Raw genomic sequence first — 27,506 nt, 5'->3', positions numbered from 1 at the left:
CTGCAATCTGTTTTCTACTGAGCGCCCCCAGTCCTCATAAGAGTCCATTGAAAACCCAACGCTAATTTGGACCTCTGCACCCAGCTTGACCCGTGTTGCTGATGGTGCCCTTTTGGGGTCAACCTGAACTTTGACCTGTGGACATCCTAACCCCCGAAGATTTGGATAGTAAATTGAGCGATTACCTGTTAAATGTGTTAACACTTTTCCTCCCATAAGACTCTATTGATTCCTATGAAAAATTGCACTGTCAACTTTTAAAATTGAAAAGTGTTACTTGTAAACTGCTTTATCTGCTACACCCAAACAAAGTGCATTTGAAACATGTCTGATACTCACTTGCAACTGTACTTACCCACAACAAAGACCTTGTGGTTCTAGTAATGAAGTAACAAAATATATTTTTGCTGTATAGAAACATTGTCCTGGAGTTAGTCATTGAGTGTGTGCCACATTTCTTGACTATGTTTGTACAACAAATGCTTTGCACTACCCTCTGATAAGCCTAACTGCTCGACCACACTACCACAAAAGAGAGCATTAGTATTACCTACTTTAGTCTCTGTTAAACCTCTGTGGAACTCCTGGACTCTGTACACACTGTACCTCATTTTGGTATAGTATATACAGAGCCAACTTCCTACCCGTTGGGCAGCGGAGGTCCTCAACCTCAAACTGCCCTCAGTGGCTGTCAAGATGAGCATTTTGACAGAAGTGCTTCAGCCTCGAGCTTCTATATCCAAACCCCTTTTGCCTTTTAACAAAGCACTTAGACGTTCTGCTGGGAACTTGGTCCAAGCCCAGCACAGGGGATCCTGTAAATTGGACGATCGCCCGCCACCATAAACCTGCATCGGGCGACCCTAGCTTCCTCAGCCAACACCCCACCGTTGAGAGCTTAGTAGACCAAGGGTGAACTTCCCCTGGTGCATTCCCTTCCTCTCTCCCTGACAGGGAATCCAAGAGACTGGGCCATCTTGGGAATAAGATGTTTTCTTCCACGAGCCTGGCACTGAGGTCGTGAAAACCTCATGCCTATTGGGCCGTTTCTCATACACTATTTGGGATGCAATTGGGCAAGGGCAGCTTAAGGTCCCGTAGGAGGCCCAGGCCATACTCTCCCAAGCAGTAAAAGATGGGAGGGATGCAGCGAAGTTCACCATTTGGTGTGTCTTAGATATGACTGACTCCACTAGGGAGAGTGGTTGCATCAACAGTGGCCTTAAGGCTTCATGCCTGGCTGAGAACATCTGGTTTTTCAGGAGATGTCCAGACAAACCTAATGATCCCTCATCCACCGTCTGCTTTTAGCCCTTTTTGTGGCTATGGAAGGGGTGTGGCACCGCACCAGCCTTATGCCAGCCACTGTTCTTCACAACCACCTCAGGCTATACTAGGACATGGGCGATGTGCTTTCAGACCGAGAGGGTCTGGAGGCTAAAAGTCGTCCGCCACCCTGCCCCGGGCAGCTGCAGACTCAAGGCCCTCCTAGTTTGGTTCTGCAGGACCATGCTTGCCCAGTTGGAGGGAGAATGCACCATCAACTCCTCCACTGGCAGTCCATAACATCAGATGCATGGGTACTGCAGATCATCAGTAAGAGCTATGCCCTGCCTTTGCAATGCTTTCCTCCTCCAGTACCTGAAACATTTGAACGGTTGGCAGAGGATCATTTGTCTCTACTCCAAGATGAAGTTTCAGCTCTCTTGGCCAAAGGAGCCATAGAAGGGGTCCTGATATCAGAAGTACGTAGTGGTTATTATACCCGCTACTTTCTGTTACCCAAAAAGAACAAGGGCCTTCGTCCTATTGTAGACCTACGGACCGTAAATCTCTTTCTCAAGAAGGAGAAGTTCAGGGTGCTCACACTGGCTCAAGCCTTGTCTACCCTAGACATAGAAGACTGGTTGATAGAGCTGGACTTAGAGGATGCATATTTTCATATTCCCATCCTGCCTGCCCACAGGCGTTAGCTGCAGTTCAAGGTAGGTCACGAACACTTTCAATTCACTGTGCTGCTATTTGGCCTTACCAGTGCACCTCTGGTGTTCATCAAGGTGATGACGGTACCTCATCTGCGCAGGTTAAGGGTTTCAGTCTTTTCTTACCTCAGTGACTGGCTGTTGCAGGCGAGCTCGCCCTAGGCAGTGGTCTCCCACCTCCAGACTATGGCGAACCTTCTGCATTTACTGGGGTTCACTGTAGGAAGCTGGCTTTCTATATAGTGCACTAAAATGAAGTACTCTGCAGTGAGTCCAGTGAATCCCCAGTTGGTATTGCAGAGGCAAAAGTAGATAGGACTAATGCTCTGTTTGTGGTAGTGTGGGCGAGCAGTTGGACTTATAAGAGAGTAGTGCTAAGCCTTTGTTGTACTCACAGAGGCAATAAATGAGATACATCTGAGACCAATTTAGAAAAATAATGTTTTTTTATATATGTTTTAAACCCAATAATTTCGTAATCGGGTACGTAGATTTTCAAGCATAATTACTTCGCAGTTTAACAAATCAACACAGTGCAATTTTTCTGTTCAGCTATGTTAACCTATGGGAGGAAAATAAGAATGCAGTTTTGCAGGTAAGCACAAAACTTACAAATCCAGTCTTTGGGGTTTAAGGTCAACACCAGGCAAGGTTTGAATCAGTACTAATAGTGCACCTACAGCGGCACAGGGACGGCCAGGTGCGGAGGTCAAATTGGGGAGTCTGGTCACGGGTGAGTAAAGCGGGTCAGGGGTCGATCTCCTAGATCAGTTTGGAAAAAGGCTGTGGGCTCGGGCCAGGAGGCTGAAGAAAACCCACAGCTGCCCAGGTAAGTTCTGATGCTAGAGGACGTAGGGACACCGACGGTCCAGCTCCCCAAGGCACAGGGGCTCCGGGTGCAGGGGTGTCTTTTGTTGTCAGGAACAGCTTACCAGGCAGGTTGCTGTCAGGGGGAGTCTTTGGTTTGAGGCTGCAGCATTTGAGGTAGAGTCCGCTAGGGATCAACCCATGGTAGACTCAGACTCAGAATCACTTGGGATCCTTCACAGGACTGTTGGGCCACTAGTGCTAAGGTCATAGGCGTCGGGTGCAGAGCTGGTTCCGGAGGCAGTTTCACGGTTCTTCAGGGTAGAGTTCTTTTCTTTTAATTTGGTTTCTTTTTTAACAGGTCCACTGTTCTCGGGAGATCTTGATCTTTGTTGAAGGCAGACATTCCTTCCAAAGCTTTGGAGGTCGCTGGGCTGCAGGACAGGTCGTCTTCTAGCGCAGGATCGTCGAGGGCTGCAGACCGGCCAGGAGGGCTGGGGCTAAGACAGTTGGTGTCTGTAGTCTTCTCTGCTGGTGCGACTCTGTAGTGTATGGCTCTTCTTAGGTCATCAGGAATCTGACTTCTAAGGTCCAGGAATGCCACCTAAATACTGAATTTAGGGGCGTTACAGGGAGTGCCAGGAGGTAGCCAATGGGCTAATCACCTTTACGGTGACTACACACTTTTTATGACCACTTCCTGTTGGGAAGTGGGCATAACTCTAACCCGATTGGCCTAAATCCTTCCAAACAAGATGGAGGAATTTAACAATTAGTGTCCGCATCAGCTCGTCCACTTTAGGGATGGGACTGGCATGAAGTGGGCACTCTTCCTAATTTATCTATTTTTCCTGCCTGTGCTGCCGCTAGAAGTGGGGTCAGGTCAGAGGGGTTGTTCATCTCCACCATTTGGAGAGACCTGGGTCACATTTCAAAGGCGGAAAGGCCTTTCAAGCTCCATCCTGCCTAGGAGAGCAGGCCTTTGTTCTGAGCCCTTGAGAGAGTTGACTCTCTACTCAGCGGGGCCAGAACTCTGTCTAAGGTGGCTGCATTGATTTTGATTAGTCATTGTCCACACTAGGAGTTGGTAGGTTTTCAGGGCGGAATCTGAGTTGCTTTCTGAGCGCATGTATGAATAAATCCATCACTGGATTCAGTGAGGATATTATTAATACCAGATGTTTCATACCAAACATCTCTATCTTCAGGGAAGCCATCATGTAGCTGGGGAACTCATAATGACCAGTATCCCGCACATGTACTTAAAATGGCTTCTCTGTTCACTTACTGTCTGAGAATCGACAAAGGCAGAGCCGCGGCACATCTGCTCATGCAGGTATGCTCTCACATGTAATATAATGCACCCTGCCTTTAGCCCTGGAAGGTCTGCTAGAGGGGTGACTTACATATATTGCATGCAGTGTAAAGGGGACAGGCTGTGTGCCACGTCGTGTTTTTATTTTAGTTCTGCACCAAGACACTCAGGCTGCGAAAGCAGCACTTTGTGCACTTAGTGAGAGGGCCCCTGAGGGTGCACAATTCATGCTGCACCCCTCAGGGACCTTCCTTGAGTACCCCAGGTCCTAGGTACCAGGGGTACTACTTATTAGGAACTTAGGGCCAGATGTATCAAAGGATTTTGCATTTGCTAACAGTGCGAATCGCAAAATTCCACTGTTTGCGAATGCAAAATTGCCTTTCATGATTTATGAAAGGAATTAGCAGTGCAAGTTTAAGGAATCACAAAAATAGCGAGTCCTTAAAATTGCGACTCTGATTAGGAAATCGCAATTTGCAATTCCCTAAATAGGGAAATCGCAAATAGGGAATACCTATTTGCGATTACCTATTTCCATGTATCATGCATTTCCTAAATGCAAATTCAAATATATTTTTGGGGTGCATCAAAGGGGGCCTTAGGCCACCAGCACCCTGGGGTTTGCATTACCTAATTTGCAAATTCTAAACAGAAATTCGCAAATTAGGTAATGCAAAACCATTCGCACCTATGGGCCTACAGGCCCCTAGGGATGAATGGAGTCCCATTCCCTAATAGCGATTCAGTAATAGTGATTGCGACTTTTATGAAATCGCTATTACCGAATAGTATTTTTTATGCATCCCATTTTGCAGTTTTTAAATAGCGATTTCTTAAAAATCGCTATTCAGGAAATGCAAACCAGGATGAGGATACATCCGGCCCTTAAAGTGGTAGCTAAAGGCTTGACAATTGGGAAAGACGACTGTGCAGTTTTGGGGGAAAGAGATCTGGCACTGAGGACCTCTTTAGCAGAGAGCCAGTAATCTTTTAGTTGAAACTGCACCAGAAACGGGGCAAAAAGTGTGTGTGCGTGGGTGGGGGAGCGACCAGGTCAAAAGAGGTACTTTCCTATATTCACTATAAACATGCCAAAGTTACACCTTACTTCCTCTCAGATGTTCTCTTTCATAGGAGCTCTTCTGGGCACAGTGCAGTTTCGGGTTTATCCTCTTGAGCAGGGATTCCAGGATGTTCAGGCTATGATACCGATGTTTCGGCATCTATCCTGGATTTCAGTGAGACTGACTCTGAGGCTTCTGGGCCTCATGGCCCCCTGCATCCTGCTGGTGAATCATGCCAGATGGCATATCTGGGCTGTGTAGTAGGACCTGAGGTTCCAGTGGAGTCAGCATCAGGGAAATCTCTCCAAAATGGTCAAGATCTCGGGGGCGGGGAACTGGGAAAGGCCTGCAGTGGTGGATTTTAAACCGCAATTGAGTCAGAGGCAGACTCCTCTATCTTCCCCAACCAGACCTCACAGTAGTGCCATATGCATCACTTCTGGGATGTGGAGGCCATCTTTGAGAGGTGGAAACCAGAAGACTCTGTTCTCCGGTGGAAACCAAACTCTACATCAACATTTTGGAGCTCGGGCGATCTGACAAACATTGAAGGCATTTCTTCCCTCTGTCAAGGGGAAGTTGGTGCAGGTGCTTACGGACCGCACCACCTCCGTGTGGTGCTACAACAAGCAGGGTGGGTGGGGTCATGGACCCTCTGTTAAGAGGCCCTTGGTCTCCGGACATAGCTGGAACAGCAGGGCATAACCCTGGTGGTTTGTGATTCAACACCTGGCAGGATCTCTGAACTCCAGGGCGGACAAACTCAGCTGTCGATGTCTAGTGGATCACGAGTGGCACCTTTCACCCCGGATATAAGGCCCCCTAATGTAGGCCCTTCAGTCCAAGGGCAGGGTGCATTGTTCTACGTGTGAAGGTACCCCTGCATGAGCAGAGGTACCCCTACAAACATCAGACCCCAGTGCAGGGAAGCCATTTTAAGGTATGTAGTGGACACTGGTCATCACTAGAAGACCAACTACTTAATGGCTACACCAAACCTAGTCATGTTTGGTATCAAACATGTTGCAATCATACAACTACACTGATTCCAGCGTTAGTTGCATGATACCATGTACTGTGGGGGTTCTTTAGAAGATCTCCCCCATTTCTGCCTGTCCAGCATTGCAGAGTCTGTGTGCAAGCCAGTGCTGCTGCCACTGACCCCAGACATTGTTCTGCCCTCGTGCTGCTGTTCCCACCTCAGGCAGGGGAAGGTAGAACAAAGAATTTCTGCAAAGGAGAGGTGTTACCACCTCTCCTTCCGAAATAGATGTCTCTTGGCTAGGGTGGGGATGCTCCTGAGCACCACCATATTGCTTTTTAGGGCACATTTGGTGTCCTCCTTACATAAACTGGTTTACTCCAGTGCGGAAGCTCCTGGCTCCCACTCTGGCGCAAAGCCACACAAAGGACAGGGAGTGACTACCCCCCCTGTCCAGGTCCTCCCCTAGGGGTCACTGCTGAAGCTGTCCCGCCACCTTCCTGAGTTACTTAAGGGCTCTTAGGGTGGGGCCCTAGATTGGCCTACAAGATTAGCCTGCAAGAGTCTTCCACAAGATTTGTCCACAAGACTGTTTAGCAGGACACCTCTGCGACCTGGACGCTGGAACTGCTGCAGGACTTTGACTGGAACCAAGATTAGAGTGCAACTAGTAGGAGGGTTCCTAGTGCATCTTTGTCTCCGTGTATTGCAAGGACTCTGCAACTTCCGTGGCTGCACATCCTCCAGCGTTACAAGGACTCCGCCTGCACTTAGGGCAGCAAGAAGGAATCTCCCTTGGAGTGAAGTAGTCACTTCCCTGCAGCCGCAGGCACTTCAATGTCGATGACCAGTTTGTGGGTCCTGCTGTCGTGTGGACGCTTCAAGGCTGTACAACACAGGTGGGCATCTGTGGCTCTCCAGGGGTCTGACCTGTCTTCTTTGCATCTGAGAAGTCTGATCCCTCGTTGGAGCTGCTTGGCTGGAACACCTGTCCACCTCATCAGTTTGTCTTTGCCGAAGCTTGTTGGCTCTTCGGTCTAAAGACCTCCTACCTCCAAGAATCCCCATTCTCTAGCACCCCACAGCTCCAAGAATAACATCTTGAGAGCCCACGTCCCTGCAACCCCTGCAATGTGGGCATCCATCTTTGTTGTGCTGCTGAGGCCTCCCTGCACCTGCTGACAGAGTGTTCTTAGGGGGTCTCCAGTGATTCCTGCTGACTCTTCTGGTTGCTGAGGGCTGGCCCTGACTTACCTACAAAGGTTGAGTCTCTTGGACCTTGCTGGTCCCTAAATCCTGCAACACTTTATGCAAAGCTTTCTTGCATTTGCCAAGGCTTGTTGGTGGCCTGGCTGACCACTGACCCCCACTGCAATTCAACGACTGGCGTGGGACAGCGTGTGGACGGCTCCTGGGATCTTCCTGTATCGCCTGGACAACACAGCTGCACTTACATGACAACCGTCCCTCAGAAAAGCACCTTCAAGATAAGTGGTCATTGCCCTCCTGCCCCCCCCCCCCGCCCCCTGGCCATCTCCGAGTGGTCTGGACTCTGTCCCCTCTTTCCATAGATCCTCTTCGTCTGGAATCTACACCTGGGTTCCACCGACCTGGTCCATGGGTCACGACAGCAGGTCTCCATTGACTTCAACTGGAGGTTCGACACCATCTCAGCCCAATGCACCTAGGTTCCCTGATATAGGTACTCTACTTCCCTTGGTATCCACGGGTGGGGGCACTCTTGAACCTCCCTTGTCCCAACGGGTTTCCTTGGGGTCCTCTGGGAAGGGTCCTGGAACACGAAAATTCCAAACACAAGTTCCCCATGTTATCCTATGGACACCTGACCCGGGGTAACACTGCACACGGGTGCCTGGGTTATCCTAGCTACTTACCTCTGGTGTTTTAGTGCTTCCCGAGTCCTGAAGATCCCTAGGTGATAGTCTTGGTTGGTAGTGACTTTCCCATCCCATTTTTTTGTGTGTGTGATTTGGCCTCCCATAGAGGCCTGTGTTATTTTATAGCTTTACTTACCTGTTTCTAATATATCTCCGGTTAAGAGATATACCAAAGTTAGTTTATTGCCTGTGTTTTAATAAATAACACCTTATTTTTCTAACACTGGTGTGGTTATTTCTGGTGTGTACATCACTGACTGACCTGTGTGGTATTTGCAGTTGCTTTCCAAACTCCCCGATAAGCCTTAGCTGCTCTCCACAGCTACCCCTTTGAGAGCTCTGATTATCTGGAACCACTTGCACAATCACTAAGGGTTGCTTGGACTCAGTAGAGGGTGCCTCACCTAAAGGTATACACCATATACTGAGCCAGCCTTTTACATGTGACGTCACTTCTGACAACGGCTACGCCACACGGAGCAGAATTGAGCCACCCAACGGCACATGCAGGGGTATTGCTCGAGCGAGAGTTTCCGGATCCAGTCCGATGCCTTTGAATATTCATAGGTAAGAAATCTGCAGCTGGATGGAGTCTCTACCAAATATTACGTTACAGAAGGTAAGTAACTTGTTCAGTAGGGGCCTCTGTACGGAACAACTTTTTCCACCCTTGTCCTGCTAACACAATCCTTTTCATGGTGCCAAACAATACATATGTGTTGAACTTTAACAGGGCCATACAAGAGCAGTTAAAATATCTTAACTAGGACCCCAAAAATCCTTGAGAACTCACGGTATGGAGAGACTAAGGGCCTCATTTAGATATTGGCATATAAATTAATGCGCCACAACGGTGATGGATATCCCATCTGCCAAAATCGAAATCCCTTCGGATATAATGAGATTTAGATTTCTGCGGATGGGAAATACATCACTGTTGTGACAGAGTAACTTTTCCGCCAATATGTAATTCAGGCCCTAAGTCAGAGGTAGAGGTAGTCAGAGAGGTTCATACAGAGAAATAGAATAGACAGAGATAACAAAGAGAAAAAGTTCACTTTCTCAGGTGGCCCCTTGGAAGGTGGAGCCCTGGGCAGTTGCCCACATTGTCATCCCTTAAAACTCTGTCCGGAAATACAGCAAGGAGCATGCTGACATGTATTTTCCCTATCCCACAAAGATAAACCATAGGCTTTGCAGCAAGCTTCTAGGTGGCTTGTCAGCATGATGTGGTAAACTGCAGTTTTGTGGAGGCCTGTGAGGACACAATGCTGCATTGTTTATAGCAAAAACTGTCAAGTTACCACGTTACTACAGCTTGCATGTCACTGGCAGCAACACAAGATGAAGTTTGCATCACTATGGAGCTAGGGACATTTGGTAGTGTTGTTTAATTGAGAGAAGGTTTAATTTAATGTGCTGATGCATTCCATACTATGCACAGTTTCTAGAAGGTTGTTTTTTTGCAGCAGTGTTTGAAGGCATACCATTGTCCAAGGTAGTGGCTTTAAGATGGTTTCCTCCATATTCAGGGCCTTGGAGTGGATGCAGTAGCTAAACTTGCTTTTATTAGAAGATTTGTTGTTCTGTTAACTTGTCAACTAAACCTAACATGGCTTTGGTATTTTCTTCAGACGATTCTGTGCACGTTAACAAACTATGTGAAAGTCTGAATGTTTTTTTCAATTTTGGTTTTAAGATTTGTTGCACCAGAAGATGACAGAGACATGTGCCACTGCTCATATAGGCGGAGTAAATATCGTTCTGCTGGAAGGCATTACACCAAACATACAGTGAGTGGTAATATTTAGTTTTCAACCTCTGTTTAAACCTAATTGTGACAAAGCATTGAAGCTCCGTCAAATGCTGCTGGAAAGCAGATTTAATAAAATGATCAGTACTATGCTAAAAATCGGGATGAACACGGAAGTGTTAATTTCTACTGTTTGTGGTTTCATCAGGAGCGTTTTGGTTTTCTTCAGGTTAGAAGCAACACCTTCTGATAAGAAAACATTGCTTCTTAGGAATGGTATAGTTGGTTGCCATTATGCCGCTGCCTATGCTGACATTTACTCTCTTTTGCTGCATCTGGAGGCAGGTTAGCCTATAAAAGTAATCAGGTGAATTTCACAGCCGACCAAGCCTCTGAACACCAGATAGGATTGACAGACTCAGATGTCAGTCAGCCAGTCATCACTTGATATGGGACTGACTCTGCCCTAGCCCTGCCAGCATTTCCCAGCATGCACACTATTGTGGACTCCTCCCTATTCCGTTACCGGCTAGTCCGCCTTTGGCTTGGTCACACTAAAAGTATTTCAGAAGATGAAATATCACTCTGAAAGAGTGGTGCTTCAGAAGCAGTGCGAGGCATAGGGAAAGACTTGGCCCATTGTATCCAGATTATGCAATGTAATGTTAATTTGTGTTTGTTTAGTACTGAATTCCTGGTATGTTTGCCATTTAGTTTAAATGACTTAACTGAGATTAAGAATAGGAATCCAAGACTAACGGCCAAATCCAAGACGGGGGACCAGTCCTTCCTACCTCCTGATTTCAGTGTGCAGTGGCAGGCTTAAAGCCCCTCCTTCATTATTCAAACTAGTTAAAAACAATATTAAACTTTGTCCATGAACTGTGGAAGTTTGCTTAAAAATGATACTTGTGACATCCTTCGATTTTGAAAATATAAAAGGGTAGAGAACAAATACAAATCTTCACCTGAAGGGTCTATCCACCTACTCACATTGCCAGAATATGTAGCCGTTATCACCGGCACTGGATGAGGTAATAATGATTGTAAACATTATTATTATAGAACCATTATCAGCAGCAGTGTACAACAAGAAATTGGTTGGCTTTCAACATCACTGATCCTCTCAAGTCATGTTTTCTCTTGGACATTGTACTGTAGTTCAGGAGTCTATAATCACACCTATAATGATGAAGCATACTGCAAGAGCCTGTGAATGTAGCTAAGTGCCATCCCATCTTAAACATATTTCATCCCAGTGGAAGCCTAGAGAGACAGAATATCCACAGTCTCTGTGCAACATCAAATCTTAGTACATGAAGAATTACAATCCAGATGATTAACTGAAGCATTCTTAGCAAACATGAGGATAGATTTACCTAGATGTGGATCACAAGACAGTTGGTACATGCCTTGCTCCATTGTATGATATGGTAATCCACAGTATATTGGTAGAGATATCCAAAGCGGATGCCACTGTCTAGCACTGTTAAATGTATCTAAAATGTGTTTATTTGTTGAGCTTTCTCCCTGCCACAGGGCTGCTTCAGAGTCCTACATAAATGGAAAAAAAGGGAGGGGGTGGGTTGGGACCTATAGGAGATGAAACGATTAGTGGTGGAGAACTGGAAAGGGCTAGACAAATGATTGAGTGGAACAAAGAAGACTTAACAGCTTTTCTGAACTTATGACAGTAGAACAAAATAGATTATTTAATAGATACATCTAGACACAGATTATTTACCTTAGAATTTCCCCAGACGTTGGACTGGATCGGAATATTTTTCTTAAACAGTACGCCTGCGCGTCTTTGGGTGGCTTTGTTCGGTTTTCCTTTGCGTCCTATGCACCGTAGTGACATCGCTGTCACCTACGTAAGAGCATCCTTGGTGCGCAGGTGTCAGTTCTTTCCTTTCCACACCAGTTAGAGTAGATTCAGGAAGAGCGACTCCTCTGTAATTTTTTACAGAATTTTTTCCATGTTTTGATGAAGCCTTTTTAGTCTGTCAAGGATGTCTTCTAGAAAGACCGGTTTTAAACCATCTGGCACCTGTTGCCATGTTGGTTACAGACCCCCATTTTGTCTGTTTATAGTTTCTCGAGCGTGACCACGGCTCTTAAGTAGAGCTTGGACTGCCGGGCCAAGGCACCGAAGGCTTTGAGGGAGTGATCCCTGAAGTTCCTAGCAGCGCAGCAGATGACATCACATTGCGCGACTCCTCAGAGTTCTCGGTCCTGATTGAGGGGAAGGTCACAGGACACTCCAGGAGCCCTAAGTCCTCGGGACACTCTGGGAAGAGGCACAAGAGGCTCGGGAAGTCGAAGCGTGCTTCATCTCCTCCTCGGCTGAACCCACTAGTACAGAACATCAGTGCTCCCGGCATGGTTCTGCAGAGCCATCTCCTGCATCAACTTCGTGATGGTCACCCAAAGTGATCCTGGCTCAGGTAAGAGTTTATCAAGGCCATGCGTCACGTATTTGAGTGGGCCAGCCCCTCCGGCATGCCTTTGGGCCCCATGTGGTCGGAGGGCACCCCATCAGGTTCAGCGCCGGTGGCTTTGGCCTCTGCTCTAAAGGGCCCCCACAGATCCGAATCCAGGTCTGGACCGACGACAGTTGTGCCAATTCGACTTTCCCCAACGCCAATCCTGACGCTGATGCTCCCGAGACCGTTGGAGACCACCTGCGGCACCAGTCCCAATCTGGACACACGATTAAGAGTTGGAACGGCGTCAGCAGGACTCATACTTCCTAGGTTGCCGTCTGAACCATATTCTGAAGTGCTAGACATGGGAGAGGAGTTGGAGGGGTCACTTGACTCTAGAATACCAGTCGGAGACAACATTGTAATGGTGTAAGAAACTGGGAGAAGCCAGTAGACTGGATACTAGACTGGCTACTTCTTTAGATACCAGCTTGCTCTCTCTCCATAACCGTGACTATGAAGTAGGGTGTAGGAAAGTGCAATCTTCGTGGCATAGTTGCCCCTACTTTTTGCCTGATGTCAGTGTATTTGGATTGCTAACCAGGACTCCAGTGACTGTGCTCTCACCCCTAAATTAAGTTGTTGGTAACTTTTCACACCCACATTTGGCATACTGGTGCACCCATGTCAACCAAGACTCAACAAGGAACTCTCTGCAAGACATCTTCTGCTCCTGGAACTGCTGCTGGTCTTCTCTGGAACTGAAAAAGTCTGCTTCTGGTGAGAAGGCTCCCATTGCAACATTGTTTCTCCGGATCCTGCAAGAATTCTGCAACATCTAAGACTCTGCATCCTCCAGGGTCACAAAGACTGTTTGCACCAGGAAGCACAAAGGAATCTTCCTTGAAGTGAAGGAGTCACTCCCCTGCAACCGCAGGTACCTCAAGGCAGCGTTGACTGGCTGGTGGGGTCTGCTGTCCATGGACATCTGAAGTCCTGCAACACAGGTGGTGAGTCTGTGGGCCCCTCCAATGGTGCATTCCCTACCGCTCAGCCACCATTGTCTGGTGGATCATGAGTGGCGTCTCCTTATGGAGGTGGAGCACGGTCTCTTTGAGGAGTGGGGAGAGCCTTGGTTAGACCTGTTTGCCTCCAAAGAGAACGTGTAGCATCAGCAGTTTTGCGCGCTAGAGTTTCCAAGGCGGATCTTGCTCTTAGATGCTTTTCATCTTGATTGTAGGTCAGGCCTCCGTACGCCTTTCTGCCCATATCACTTGTGTCCCGAGTTCTCAAGATGATCAAGAACAACTGGGCCCAAGTCATCCTTGTGGCTCCAGACTGGGCACAGAGAGTCTGGGTTCCCAAGCTGATCGGCATGAGCCTCAATCCTCCAATCAGGCTGCCCCTTTGGGAGGATCTTCTGTTGCAGAAGCAGAGGAGGGTCCTCCACCTGAACCGATCAACTCTACGCCTTCTTACGTGGAGATTGAGTAGCGACATTTGACAGCTTTTGATCTTTCTTACCCCCCCAGAAAAGAGTGTGTAATGTTATTCTGGCAGCTAGGCGTCTCCCCCACTAAGATGGTATGCGCCTGCTGATGGCAAAAATTTGTAAATTGTTATACAGAAAAGTCTATTGACCCTCTTTCTGCTTCTCTTTCTGATATCCTTCTTTTTGTTCCTACCCTTGCCCAGGGGGGCTCTGCTTTGGGTGCTCTTAAGGGTTACCTTTCTGTTCTGTTCACCTTCCTGCATCTGCCTGACAAACCCTCTCTGTAAGTCCCCTATTATAAATAAATTTCATAAGGGGCTTGTACATATGTTTTCGCCCTTTGCCCTTCATTATGCCTTAGTGGGATCTCAGTCTGGTTCTCACCTTCCTGATGTGTTCTCCTTTTGAGCCTCTGCATAAGTGTCCCCTCCGGCTGCTCACCATCAAGAGAGCCTTTCTAGCAGCAATAACATCAGCTTGGAGGGTGAGTGAGCTGCAGCCATTATCATCCAAGCCTCCATTTCTGTCTGTTTTCTTAGCCTAACTGGTGCTACGCACTAGGGCCTCTTTCCTTCCAAAAGTGGTTACTTCATTCCATGTGGGCCAGTCAGTCACCTAACCCACCTTTTATGGTCCTCCATGTCCCTCTGAAGAAGTGTAGCAACCTCCTGGACCTAAAAAGAACGTTGTCGTTCTACCTTGACCGCACCCAAGAGTTCTGGATGGACGTGGGGTGTGTTGGAGCAAAGAAAGGTCGCAGGACAGAAGTGAACCATTTTGCACTTGGTTATTCCCTGTATAAAAATCTGCCATACTTTGGATCCAAAGCAACCTCCTGAGGGCTTGAGGGCCAATTCCACCAGAGGAAAAGCTGTGACCACTGCGACATCTGCCAGTCAGCGAAGTAGGCATCCCTACAGACGTTTACCAAACACTTCTGCCTAGACAGTCAGGTCCGCAGGGACGCTCCTTTCGGCCGTTCCATCCTGCAGGACTTTTTAGTTTAGTAAATTAGTCTGCAGCCCACTGCCGGGGATGGTATTGCTTGGGTATCTATTCTAAGGTAAGGAATATGCGTCTAAATGTCTCTATCAGATGAACAAGCTGCTTACTGTCGGCAACGCATTATGTGATAGAGACAGTATGTAGATGCAGACTCCTTACCAGCCCACCCATTCCTCCTAGCTCTGACAAATTTCTAGGATTAGGGATGATCCCTTTCAGGGCCCTAGTTGGACACAACTAAGTCAGTGCAATTCTTGGCTCTGCTTCCCTTGCATGGAAAGTCATGAAAAGTAACTGATGCCAGCATGCGGAGGTGGCACCTATGTAGGTGACCATGACGTCACACCATCGCATATGATGCAGACGACGATGCGTGGTACCCAACAAAGGTACACGACAGTGCACTGCAGTGTCTATCAAGGATCATGCCTACCATCCCTACTTTTTATCAAGTACACGCCCCATCACAGCACTACCTTTTATAAGTGGAAAGCACCCTGATCGACTTGACCTGAATGGTAACTTAAGTAGGGAAAGTGTGGCAATATTGAATAATGTTTACACCATATTTGCTTACAGATGAAGTATAATTACATGCCCAAACAGATCCAAAAACAATGTGCTTGCTCTTTAACCACTGCTGGATTATTTGGAAATGCCACAATCGTGACCTACTATGTAAAGATTCTGATCATATCTTGGATTTCAAGTCTCCCTCTATGCCTTTCACCCTAAATGGGTATCACTTTCAAACTTCCTGGACTACTGCAGAATATCCTGTCTCCCAAGAAAACTATTGATAGGCTACAGAGATAACAAAACAACTAAACCCAACTGCCTGTCTGTCCTGTGCAGAAAAATAACCACAGAAAACCCAAATTACGTAGCACGGGATACTACATGGTGGAAGGCAGAAATACTTTTTAAATGTTGTGTAGCATGCACAATGTCATGTAACTCTTAAGAGCTGGAATATCTACAAAAGCTGTTATCTTCTAGCAACTCATCACAAAACTGAGGTCAGCCGTTGACCATCTTCCAGTCAAATTTCAAATGATTAAAATATAGGAGCATGCCTCTATGATTATAGGGTCTCCTTCTCTGAAATGCTCCTGTCACAGTCTTGAGAGAAAAAAAAGTCCACTAGTTGTTTTACAAAATAGTAAAAATTAGCATGTGTATTCACCTTCCAGTATTTGGCATTAATTGAGTAGTGCTGGAAATATAAACTACGCTATCTACCGACTGGCTTTAAACTGCTCACAGTGAGGTTTTAGAGCCTTTTATTAACATAGAGATCCTTGAAAGGAATATCATTTTCAACATAGGGATTGTCATTTAATTCAAGCGGGACTTAGTACAGAGAATATAATGACTGAGCTCTAGACTGAGTATTAGCTTAATTTTTTAGTTTTTTAAGTAAAGTTTATTTGCAGCACACGTTCTTCGAGTATTACTAAAGTATTCTTGACTCGGACAGTAATAGTGAGGAAAAATACATGCTAGTATGTTTCGTAGACCTCATTCTTCTTTGGCCGAGGTGATTCTTGATGACAGTAGGTATGCCTTGACATAACACAGTCCCATACATTTCAAGCTACCTCTGTCACTAAGTTCTGAACTAATGCTGTTCAGTTTGCTGTTCAGTTTCAAATAAAATGCTGCCATTTCCAGTTGTGTTTAAATACAGTTCATTTCAAGTTGAATGTTTTACCATTGGCCCAAGTTTGATAGAGTTCGACTGATACAGTGACATCAGTGGTGGTTTCTAACATGTGACATAACTATCTCACACACATTTAGCGGTAAATAGTTTTGGGATGGTTGGAGTATATGGATGTAAGGCAAAGGCCCAACATGCAAATATGCCCGTTTTTTCATGAAAAAGCAAATGCCGTATTAACTACAGGGTTATCGGTGACACCCAGCATGTGCAGAGGAATAATATAAAAAAGATGGTCCAGCTTCAAGCTCAGACTCCTGGGGGTATCCACAAACCTCTTGCTTCCAAGGTATGGAGCAGTATCCTAAAGGCTGCATGTAGATTCTGATGGTGATTGTAGAGGCCATCCTAAGTTTCAGACTTTTGGGTTTATGTAGTTCTTAAAAGCAAAAGAGGAATTTGTGTCACCTTCACCTCTTTTAAACAGTTTTCACAACTTTTCTGGGCTCTTTCCTGCCACATCTAATCAACATTCTTAGAATTTCTTAATTTAATTGAGGAACTGCTTTTTCTGATTGGCCTCTTCCTTGTAAGGAAGATGCAAAGATGTAATTATTTTGCCCCATTCTGTCTGAAAGTGCTAATGTCTTGGAGATGTCCCATCTCTGACTTTCCTGCAGAAGTGCCAAGAAGAATGGGGAACATCCACCAATGTCTTAAGGCTTAGCTGCTCAGCAACTTGGTTTGATCTTTAGGGAGCAGGGAGCGGTGCCTTACCTTTGGCACAATCATGGCTGGGAGCTACCAGCCTGAGAGGCTGGTGAGCCTGTGTGCTATGAAAATGGGAGCCAAGGTAGTTGACATTCAGGGTCTCTAAAGAAGATTGTTGGGTCGGAGACAGCTGATGCCTGGAACACTTTGCAGGAGATGGGATGGTGCAGGATACTAATCGTTCACAAAAAGGCATCCTGCTGATCTGAACAGCCTTCAGTCCTTACATTTGCATATTTCCAATTGCCCATTCTAACAAAGGTTCCCATAGTAATGTCCTCATGATGAATGCTTCTATCCGCAGATTTCTCAACTTTGACATATCCCTGGTGCCAGACTGGACCCAGAGAATTGTTCAGCATTGTCCTGCATGCCAGCAGGTGGCATCATGTGTGTCTCAAAGGTCACTACATACCACACCTGAAGTAATGTGGCAGAGCTGCATATAAGCACCATCTTTACTCCCTGACACCAGTTCCTTTCACAGACCCAGAACTTTGCTCTCAGGTTTGTCTCTCCTTCATCAACTTTTACATTTCTTTTACAGTGTGCTAGGGAAAATGTCTCACTCAAAGAAGACAGGTTCGAAGCTGTGATGAGATGCAGGAAGCGTTGACTCCATTCTACCCCGGAAGTGACAGTTTAGCTACATATATGCTCCATTCTTAAGTACTGACGTCTCTTTCTTTCTTTCTTTCCGCCCCTTCCAACATGGATCTGGAGCTCCACTCTGAATTCCATCAGATTTCCAACAATTGCTAAAACAGAAGACATCCAAAGTGCTAGAAATTGATGTCCCCTCCTAACACTATAGGTTCCAAACTGCACTGTGTCTGTAGAAAACAGAAAATTGATGCATTTAAGGAAGTCATGCTGCAGATATTTGGTGTTCTTCTCTCTCTGACACGTCTTCCAGATCTAAGGATTCACATTGTTCTTCAGTCAGGTTACTGCCGGTGGATCCATCCTCTGTGGTACCTGATCACCTTATGCTTACCATACCTATTCTGATGGAGACCTTCATTCCAGCTACATGACCTACGCCAGTCCTACCCTCAACAATGCTGGCACTTACACGGACAGTGACAGAGGAGGACCAGATGCTTGTCCGCTGTCTGACCAAGAACCTACTTATGCCTAATCACACATGATGTTGTGTTACAAAATTACCAAAGCCAACCGGTGCCATACAACTTTACACTGATCCTGTGCCTCTCTTAGGAGAGACGTGCCATCAGAAGGCTCCATTTTCTTTTTGGCTTGGATTCTGACCAAAGCTTTCCACTGCCCAGAAATGATGGTGATGGGGATGATTTGCCTTCCCATTATAACAACACTTTTTTTTTACATGTATCTACAAGAGCCCAGAGGCATTGATACTTCCCTGATACAGGATTGAACTCACTATTTACACAGCCAGTGGAAGAGAATGCATCATTTACATTGTTAATCTCATGAGCAGCTGAAGTCTTGGACCTACAAGTGCCTTCTGTTGCTCTTAAGGCACGTGTCATTACAGAAATCTTATATCCTGGGATAGCCACATCTGAGCCCTTGTTCCCTTTCAATTTAGCTCCCAGTGACACCTTAATTGGCAAATAGACTAAGCTGTGTTCTTGCCCACTGATAAATAGGCAAGTGGCCAGATGTCACAGGTCTGTGCATGGTGACCCTGATTTTCCTATAAAGCACTACTCCAGAAAGTCCAGTTGTTCATTTTTTAGATTTAACTTCAACTGGAGTGCACTGGGTTCCTGCTAAACAGGTCTCCAGTGCCAGTGTTCCCTCCCTAAAACAAGACACGTGTCACTTGACCCCCAAGTGACCAGGCCCTTCAGCTCCCTCTAAGTCCCTAGTAAATGGTACCCCTGGTACCTAGGGCATGGCTATTGAAGAGGGCCCCTCAGAACTGCAGCACAACTTGTGCCACTCTGGGGGACCCAGCACCAACCTATGCAGGCCGCATGACAAGATGCTTCCAAAATTGAAACATGTCATGGTGCACAGCCTGTGTACTATGCCTCTTAAACACTGCATGCAATATATGTAAGTCTCCCCTCTAGCAGGCCCCACATCCCTAAGGCAGGGTGCATTATATTACATGTGAGGGTATATCTGCATTAGCAGATATGTCCCTGCTAGGTCTTTGTTGATTCTCAGACATAGTAAGTGCACAGAGAAGCCATTTCAACTGCATGTGCTGAACACTGGTCATTACGAGTTCCCTAGCTACATGATGGCTTCTCTGAATCCTGGGATGTTTGGTATCAACCATCTCAGAATAATAAACCCTCACTGACCCCAGTGATGGATTTATAAAAAAAATGCACACAGAGGGCACCTTAGAGGTGCCCCTTTGAAAACCTACCAACTACTAGTGTTGACTGAATGGTTCTGACCTAGTTCAGCCACCACAGACATGATTCTTTCCTCCCCACACCCCCACCCCTCCCCAAGGTGAGAGATGCATTTATAATGAGACCCAGGCCTCTCCAGATGGCGGAGATGACCAACCCCCCCGTCCTGACCCCACTTTTGATGGCACCACTGGTGGGAGATTTAGTTAAATTGGGAGGAGTGCCCACTTCATGCCAGTCCTGCCCCTAAGGTGGAAGAGCTGAAGTGGACATTACTGTTCATGTTCCTCCTTCTTGTTTAGAAGGAATTAGGCCACTAAGGTTAGGGCAATGCCCACTTCCCAGCGGAAGTCGTCATAAGAAGGGTGTAGTCACCCTAAAGGTGATGAGGCCATTGGCTACCGCCTGGCACGCCCTGTAACATCCCTAAATTGAGTATTTAGGTGGCACCCCTGGACCCTAGAACTCCGATTTCGGCAACCTAAGAAGACCCGGACAAAGAAGAGTTGCACCAGCAGAAGAGGAAAAGAAGAAATCACTGACCTGGACCCAGCCCCTCCAACCTGCCTGCTGACCTAGAAGGATCCTATATAAGAGGCCAACTCGTCCAGCCTTCGATAAAGAATCCATGGACAGCGGACTTACCCTGCAAGAAGAAACCCCAAAGAAAAGACTCTGCAGCTGCTGGACCCTGGAAACCTGTCACCAGAAGTGACCACAGCACCTGACATCCATGACCCAAGGTGAAATCAACTAGCACTGCCCAGAGACTGAGTCCAGTGTGCTTTCATCCATCTTTGACCCTCCAGTGATGCCAGCAACCTCCGCACGCAGGCCCCCTATCCCACAGGCTTGTGGTGAGAGAAAGTCCGACATCTCCAGCAACCACTGCACCCGTGACCCCTGACCCCAGCTGAGGTGGGTCATCAGTACCAGCTACTTCCCCTGGCTCTTAAGAGCTCCAGTCCACCCTGGGTCCACCCCTGCCAGACTCTTTGGCGATACCTGAAGCCTTAACACACTGGACTCCCTGACTGCGAGTGCTCCCGGATGTGAGAAAACAATGTCTAAAGACACCCCTGCATCTGTCGCCCCTGGGCACAAGAGAAGAGGACTAAAAGTGTACCTACATCCCTGAGCACCCCAAGTCTACTACCTACCTACCTGCTTGTTGTCCCTGACTGGATTCCTAGCCAGAGCCTGCAGCCTGTCTTCACAAGGACCAAACTCCCATAGGAAACAGTTGGGCACCTGACTCCTTACTGCACCTCTGCAACTGGCTGACCCAGTGCTGCCTGGAGTGACCTGCTGGTGTTGTTCTGATCAGTGCCCAGTACTTACCTTAACTCTTTGAGATTGGCCTCGTAAGTCGTTAACTGTGTGTTTGCTCAACATTCTTTTTCTCCATAGCTTAACATTGAAGAACTCTGAAATTGCAATGTTGATTTTTGAAACTAAAAAGTATTTATGCTTGAAAACGTACTTACCTTATAATGAAGTTCTTGGATGTACGGTATATATAAATAAAAGTGTTATTCTTCTAAATTGGTCTGGGATTTATTCTTTGAGTGTGTATCTCATTTATTGCCTCTGTGAGGACAACAAATGCTTAGCACTACCCTCTGATAAGCCTTACTGCTCACCCACAATACCACAAAATAGAGCATTAGTTCTATCTACTTTTGCCTCTGCAAACCAATTGGGGATCCACTGGACTCTCTGCACGGTGTACTTCTTTATAGTACACCATATAGATAGCCAGCATCCTACACCAGGGGGGAGGGGTGCCTTATTGTTGAGGTAGACAGGCTGACATGGGAAGCAGAGAGGGGAAACCAGTTGCCAAATTGGTTTCCCCTGAGGAGTGTAGCCCTGAGGGAGCCACGACCCCAGGGGTGGGCTAAGGAGGTCTGAACACTGAGAGAGAGAGGTCTCACCATCTTGGGAGTATGCAAAATGGTGCTAGGAAAGCCAGATGCCACACTCCACAAGAAGTGATCACTAAGTGAGAGAAAACATGGCTATCGAACACATCCTGCCCTGAGAGCACTTTCTGACCATAAAGTGGGCACCCCTGGCTCAGAGCTTAATTGACTTGGAAGAAGGAGCAAAGGACTGCCCTGCTGCACTGAGGGACCAACAGAGAGAGGCTGCACCGAAGAGGACTGCACCTGCTGCACTTTGCGGCTAGTGAAGAGATGGAGTGTCCCTGCTGTGTCCTACTCAGTGCAAAGCTACTGCCATGGTACAGTCAAGCCAGGACAACTCCAGGGGGCTAGCTTACTGGCTTCCTTTTTGCAGCAAAAGGACAGAACAGCTAAAGAAGACTGATGGGGCAATTTGGTAGCCCAAAGCCTTCAAGCCGCTACCACCGCTGCTGTACAGCATCAAGGACCAAGACCTGACACACAAAGTTGCACCTGAGGTTGCTGAGCCTGGGAATGCTGTCAAAGAGTTGCTGGGACCCTCAGAAGGTGAGTTATCAACCAGGAAGGATTGGCTTTTGACCATGATAGTGAGCGACTGGTGGTCCACTGGCGACTAGTCTTTGGCCAGACCAAAGAAAGCTTTGTGGATATCGACCCTGTAGACAGGACACCCTGCGTGACCTGAGGAATCCCTGCAGGAACACCTCCTGTTGACTGCACCGCATCCACAGCATCCTTCATCCCCGGCATCAAGACCACTCAGTAATAATCCATTGGAACGTGGATAAAGTACCTGGAACTGCTGAAGGACTGCTTTGTCTGTGAAAATCACTTTTCTTGAGAGCCTTACTGGTCCTTCTGACTAGCTCCCTGCTGGAGTTTGTCGCCCCAAGTACTGGTAACTGACCGCATTGACACTTACCTCAGTTTTTCTTGAAAAAGTGAAAAGTGTCCAATTCTTTAACTTTACCAAGGCTTGTACTTTGGTGAGTGAAATTGCTTTGATTTACTATAACTTGTGAAATCTATATGTACAAAACCCTCTATTGGAACTTTTTCGTTCTAGTGTCTATTTTCATAAATTTGTGTTGGATTTCTTGAGTGTAATGTCTTTTTCTACTTCAACTGTTTTGGTGCTGTTTAAATGCCTAACACTCTTCTTCTTTATAAGCCTTGCTGCCCAGTGCCACAGCTACCCAGGCTTGAACTAAGGGTTTTACAGACAAAGGGGGTGATTCAGACTATGGCGGACGGCGGAGGCCGTCCGCCATAGTACCGCCGCCAAATGACCGCACCGCGGTCAAAAGACCGCGGCGGCCATTCAGACATTTCCTCTGGGCCGGCGGGCGCTCTCCAAAAGAGCGCCCGCCGGCCCAGAGGAAATGCCCCTGCAACGAGGACGTTGCAGGGGTGCGACGGGTGCAGTTGCACCCGTCGCGTATTTCAGTGTCTGCAAGGCAGACACTGAAATACTTAGCGGGGCCCTCTTACGGGGGCCCCTGCCGTGCCCATGCCATTGGCATGGGCACGGCAGGGGCCCCCAGGGGCCCCGCGGCACCCCCTACCGCCATCCTGTTCATGGCGGGTTTCCCGCCATGAACAGGATGGCGGTAGGGGCTATCAGAATCCTCATGGCGGCGGAGCGCGCTCCACCGCCATGAAGGATTCCCCCGAGCAGCGGTAAGTCGGCGGGAGCCCGCCGACTTGCCGCTTCTGACCGCCAAAATCTATTGGACCTACAGGGGTATTACACTGTTAGGTTTCATGACCACACCATATAGGACACCTCCTTTCCTCACAGCCTCCAGCTGCTGAGGATATGCACTAAAAGTAAATTCTCTAAATTCATACGTTTAGGGCTAACATAGGAATTGGGGTACCATGAGTAAAGGGGCTTGGAGCAGTCATTATGAAAACAGTAAGTACTCTCAAATGTGCAATTTTGTGAGTAGTAGCAAACCTTCCAGTTGTTTTCAATTCCCCATGTTTGCGCCTACATTTAATGATTTAAATTGCATGTTGACAACATCGCAAGAACCTCCGATTTCATGAGGGGTAATGGTTTAGCCACCTCAATAGAAAATGAAGGTACATTTTCACTTTGAACCTAAACGTAAACATACCAGTTTAGTGTTTGGCATGGCCAGGAAAATCTTTAATTTCTATAGATTTCTGTGCTAAGATTGTAGTATCTTTTCCGAGTCCCATGAAAAGTGTAAATTTTTTAAAATTAGAGGTGTATGCCTATGAGTGGTAAGTTACTTTGAGACTATTTCAAAAAGCAAAGAGTAAGTGTAGATCAGTTAACGCTTTGCTGCTATCCAGAACAATAGTGCATTCGCTGAGCATGTAAAATGCACAATACGGTGACTAGTGCAGAATCATAAATGCAGCGTCCTTGTTCTTATCCAGTCTCCACTATTTGGTTCGTATTTAGAAAGCGTATTTCTGGTCATATTACCAAGTGTGTGTATATATGCTATTAGTACTTGCATTCATTTATATCTGCCAGTAGATTTTTTCATATGTTAAAAAAATGCTTTTATACTGTTGGCCACGGAGTAATTTTACATGTCGTAGGCTTTGGGTTCTCTGTATTTCTGTGTGAAACTCTTGTATGTGGAAACAAATGATGAGCTTGCCCATAAGTAATTTAGTAAGACTTTGGAAGGTTTCAGAAGCAAAGGTTTCCAGAATGAGGAATAATGAGGTTTAGTTAATGGACATCCACTATGTTGTGCATTACAATGTTTAACTTATTCAGCTCCTAATTTGCTTTCTTTTTCCTTTCTTCCTTTCTCTTCAATTTTCACCTATAGACTGGAGGATATTCCTACATCTCCTACGAGCACAGCCAAACAAGAGTTTCTGTATGTTATGTTAATGCTTAATGGGCTTGCTGATTTTAACATTGCATTGAATAGAGGCACATCAATCCTTTTGTTAGTGTTGATTGTACTCCACTGCATAGCTCATATGACAATACAGTCTTCAGCTTTTCAACCAATAAGTTAAAATCAAGTATGTGTGTCATTAACATATTCATAACCGCATATAATTTTACAAAACACTGAAAGTTGCTGTTTTGTGTTACTTAACACCATTCTACTTGTCTGTATGTCTTTTTCTTAAATGGATTACATTTCCCATAAATATTTTGGTTGGGACATACAATGGTGCAGTATTGTTTGCTAGGTTAAGCTCATATTGATATTCATGTTTGAAACTTTGAATATAATCTACATTGAGGAGTTCAGACATGGATAGCTGAAAGTAGGTTCTCCTGCTCAATTCATATTAACTATTTAAATAAAAACATTTCCCATTGTCTTGCATTTTTAGTGGTCTAGTTCTTATTGAGCCAGTCTTCTCGTGGATCTCTAGAACACTTTCTTAGTCTCAGTTTGCCACAGGTCTACAGGTTGCTTTATGCAGTTAATATGTGCTATGTAAATTCAATACCATGGCCACAATTCACATGGATGCCCACTGTGGCTTAATCTTGTAGTATTCCTGGCTCCCTCCTGATATGCAGGGATAAGCCAGAAATATAATAAGTATAAGTAATAGCAACATCTTTGTGAATCTGGCCTAACATCTTTGTTTGCTGGAATTATTCTGCCTTTTGAATCAGTGGCTTCTGTCACTGAAGTATTGAAATATTTTCTTCTTGACATGTGTTGTTTGGTTAAGGGAAGACATTGCCTACAGTTACTACAAACCCTTTCTAATGAGGGAATCAACTCACCTTAGTCTCTAAAATCTTACATACTTGTAATAAATCAAGTAATTGCTTTATTTTTGGGAATTTCATCATATTTTGTGCCTCTCTGGAACCCCTATGGACAGCAAATTGGGAATTGTTTCATTATTTTGGTCCTGCATCATCTAAAAAATATCTTTGAATGTAAGAATATTTACAGAAATCATTCAGTTGTGTGAAATGTGTTAGAAAATATGTGAAATCCAGATAAACCTGTCCTGCTTCCATTAAGGCACTAGCTTCTGAATGCATTTTCATATTTTCTAAATTACTACTTGTTGAGTGCTGTGCCTTTCCCACTTGTTATTTTATTTTAACCTGAGCAGTAGATTTCAACCCAAAGGGCTATAATCGAGCACCACTTGAATCTATATTGTACAAGGAATGGGGGCAGTTCCTATTCTTCCTGTATGCAGCCAGGACGCTCCAAGCATTTTCTAACTAGTTTTGGATGTTTTCAAAATCCCCACTTAAGTTCTTTCTCAAAACCCCTTTTATTTTAGATGTCCCTTGTGCTAAAAGGGAAATTAATTCATTCTCTACTGAACCAATTTATACTGTGGATAAGAGGACCTTAGTACTACCCTTAATCCTTTTACTAGGGACTTTTATTTTTCATTTTGTTCAGACTGTTCTGTCCCTTTTGTTCTTCTCTGTCTTATTAGGTGATATAGTCTCCAACCACCCCTATGTGATTTGGACCTTAATGTCATTGAAACACAGATGTGCAAGGTTTCTTGACAGAACAAATAAATATTGCTAAGGTTTAGGTATAAACAGATGTGGAAAACACACCTTATTACATAATCCTTTAATAATAATCAACTCTAGAATATGTATACATACAAAGAGACACAAAATATATGCATGCCAAAAAACACCCTGTGTTTGAAATTAATAGTTGCAGGTCCTGCCTACCTATGCACATGTTCTGAACAATAGCTGGTAATTGTTATTCTAGTCCTACACTTTAGTAATATGTAGCATGTCTTTTTGATAAATTGTAACAGAAGATATGCTTGTCGTAAAAGGGCTGCCTAAAAATGAGTGTGTGTATATATATATATATATATATATATATAGATATATATATATATATAAATATATAATGCAGTTAAAATTCTGCTGACTAAAAATATATTCCTTAGTTGTTTTGAGGTCACTTGAGGATATATTGAGGAGAGATGTTGACTATTGGTTTATTTATTTTCAGAACGGTTGTAAAATGCAGCATTGCCAAATCACAGGCTCTCTACAGCGCTCAAAGAGGACTGAAAACAAATAATGCTGCAGTGTTAAAAGTGGGAGCAATTAGTATCAATATCCCTCAGCACCCGGCCACTCTGCACAGCATGATGGTGAGGAGTTCTCATCAGCTTTCTAAACAGATCTCTGACCTCATCAGACAGCCATCCACTGTGTAAGTAACCTGTTTCACTCCTTCATATCTAAAGAGGGCTTCCTTTAGATCTATATTTGATGGGAAGTCTGATGGCGAGGTTCTTCTACATGACCTCAGTACAGAATGGAATAGTGCTGTATCACATGATATGTATTATGTACCGATGCACAACTGCTAACCCCTACCTACAGCATTCTGATCTGTTCATCTGCAAATGGTGATACCATACCAAGCGTTTTTTTTGTGGTTAGACATGTAGCCATTAATATGGATTAAAGGGCTAGTAGAGAGTTTCAGTTGTTAAGAAATTGTTATGAACTGGTAAACTTGATTTATGCAAGGACTCCAATTATTTTATTCATCACTTCTGATAGATAATTCTAACTGCAGATTACTCACCTTTAAAATATCCCCAGGGAATAGATTGGGTCCGAAAAACTAATCAGAAGTGCTCCTGTGCTTTGGCTGGTGGCATCGTATGACTTTACAGTGACTCTGTATTGCTGAAGTGACATACCTTCTAGGGTCTGACTACATTTTTAAGTAAGTCCAAATCCATCTTAGGTAATGGAAGTTGCCATCTTCCTAATTATAGGTAATGGGAGTCACCATTTTCCTCAATTTATGCAGAATCACTGTCATGCTTGCCATTGATGCAGATGTCATCTGAACTGTGAAAGTGTCAAGTCATTCGGTGAATGACAGATATAACGTGATGAAACATCAGTCTGGGACAGGTGTCTGCTCACCACGATGTTGAGGTCAAATAAGAGCAAATAAAGGCATATAACCAAATTAGTGTAGACTGAATTGACATCATTCCACCCTATGTTTTCAAAAGGAAATGTCTGGGGTGCAAACCTTGATCCATATAATCTGTCAGACATTTCTAAAC

The 27,506-nt window shown here is 45.5% G+C and overlaps 1 protein-coding gene across 20 annotated transcripts in view; it reads left to right on the top strand.

Moving 5' to 3' along the window:
- BLTP1 (bridge-like lipid transfer protein family member 1) overlaps positions 1–27,506 on the top strand; it is a 1,779,540-nt gene that overhangs the window by 1,002,229 nt on the left and 749,805 nt on the right. For 18 of the 20 annotated variants that reach the window (XM_069242518.1, XM_069242512.1, XM_069242499.1 and 15 more), the window contains 3 exons: positions 9,751–9,844; positions 24,266–24,316; positions 26,423–26,629. In XM_069242518.1, the coding sequence (XP_069098619.1) occupies positions 9,751–9,844; positions 24,266–24,316; positions 26,423–26,629 (352 nt within the window). The remainder of the gene's footprint in view (positions 1–9,750; positions 9,845–24,265; positions 24,317–26,422; positions 26,630–27,506) is intronic. The other 2 variants (XM_069242474.1, XM_069242454.1) reach the window with 1 other exon arrangement.

The sequence above is a fragment of the Pleurodeles waltl genome, chromosome 1_2, assembly GCF_031143425.1.
Source record: "Pleurodeles waltl isolate 20211129_DDA chromosome 1_2, aPleWal1.hap1.20221129, whole genome shotgun sequence".
In the NCBI taxonomy this organism is placed as follows: Eukaryota; Metazoa; Chordata; class Amphibia; order Caudata; family Salamandridae; genus Pleurodeles; species Pleurodeles waltl.
The sequence above is the reverse complement of the archived record's forward strand: the minus strand, read 5'-3'. Positions and strand labels throughout refer to the sequence as shown.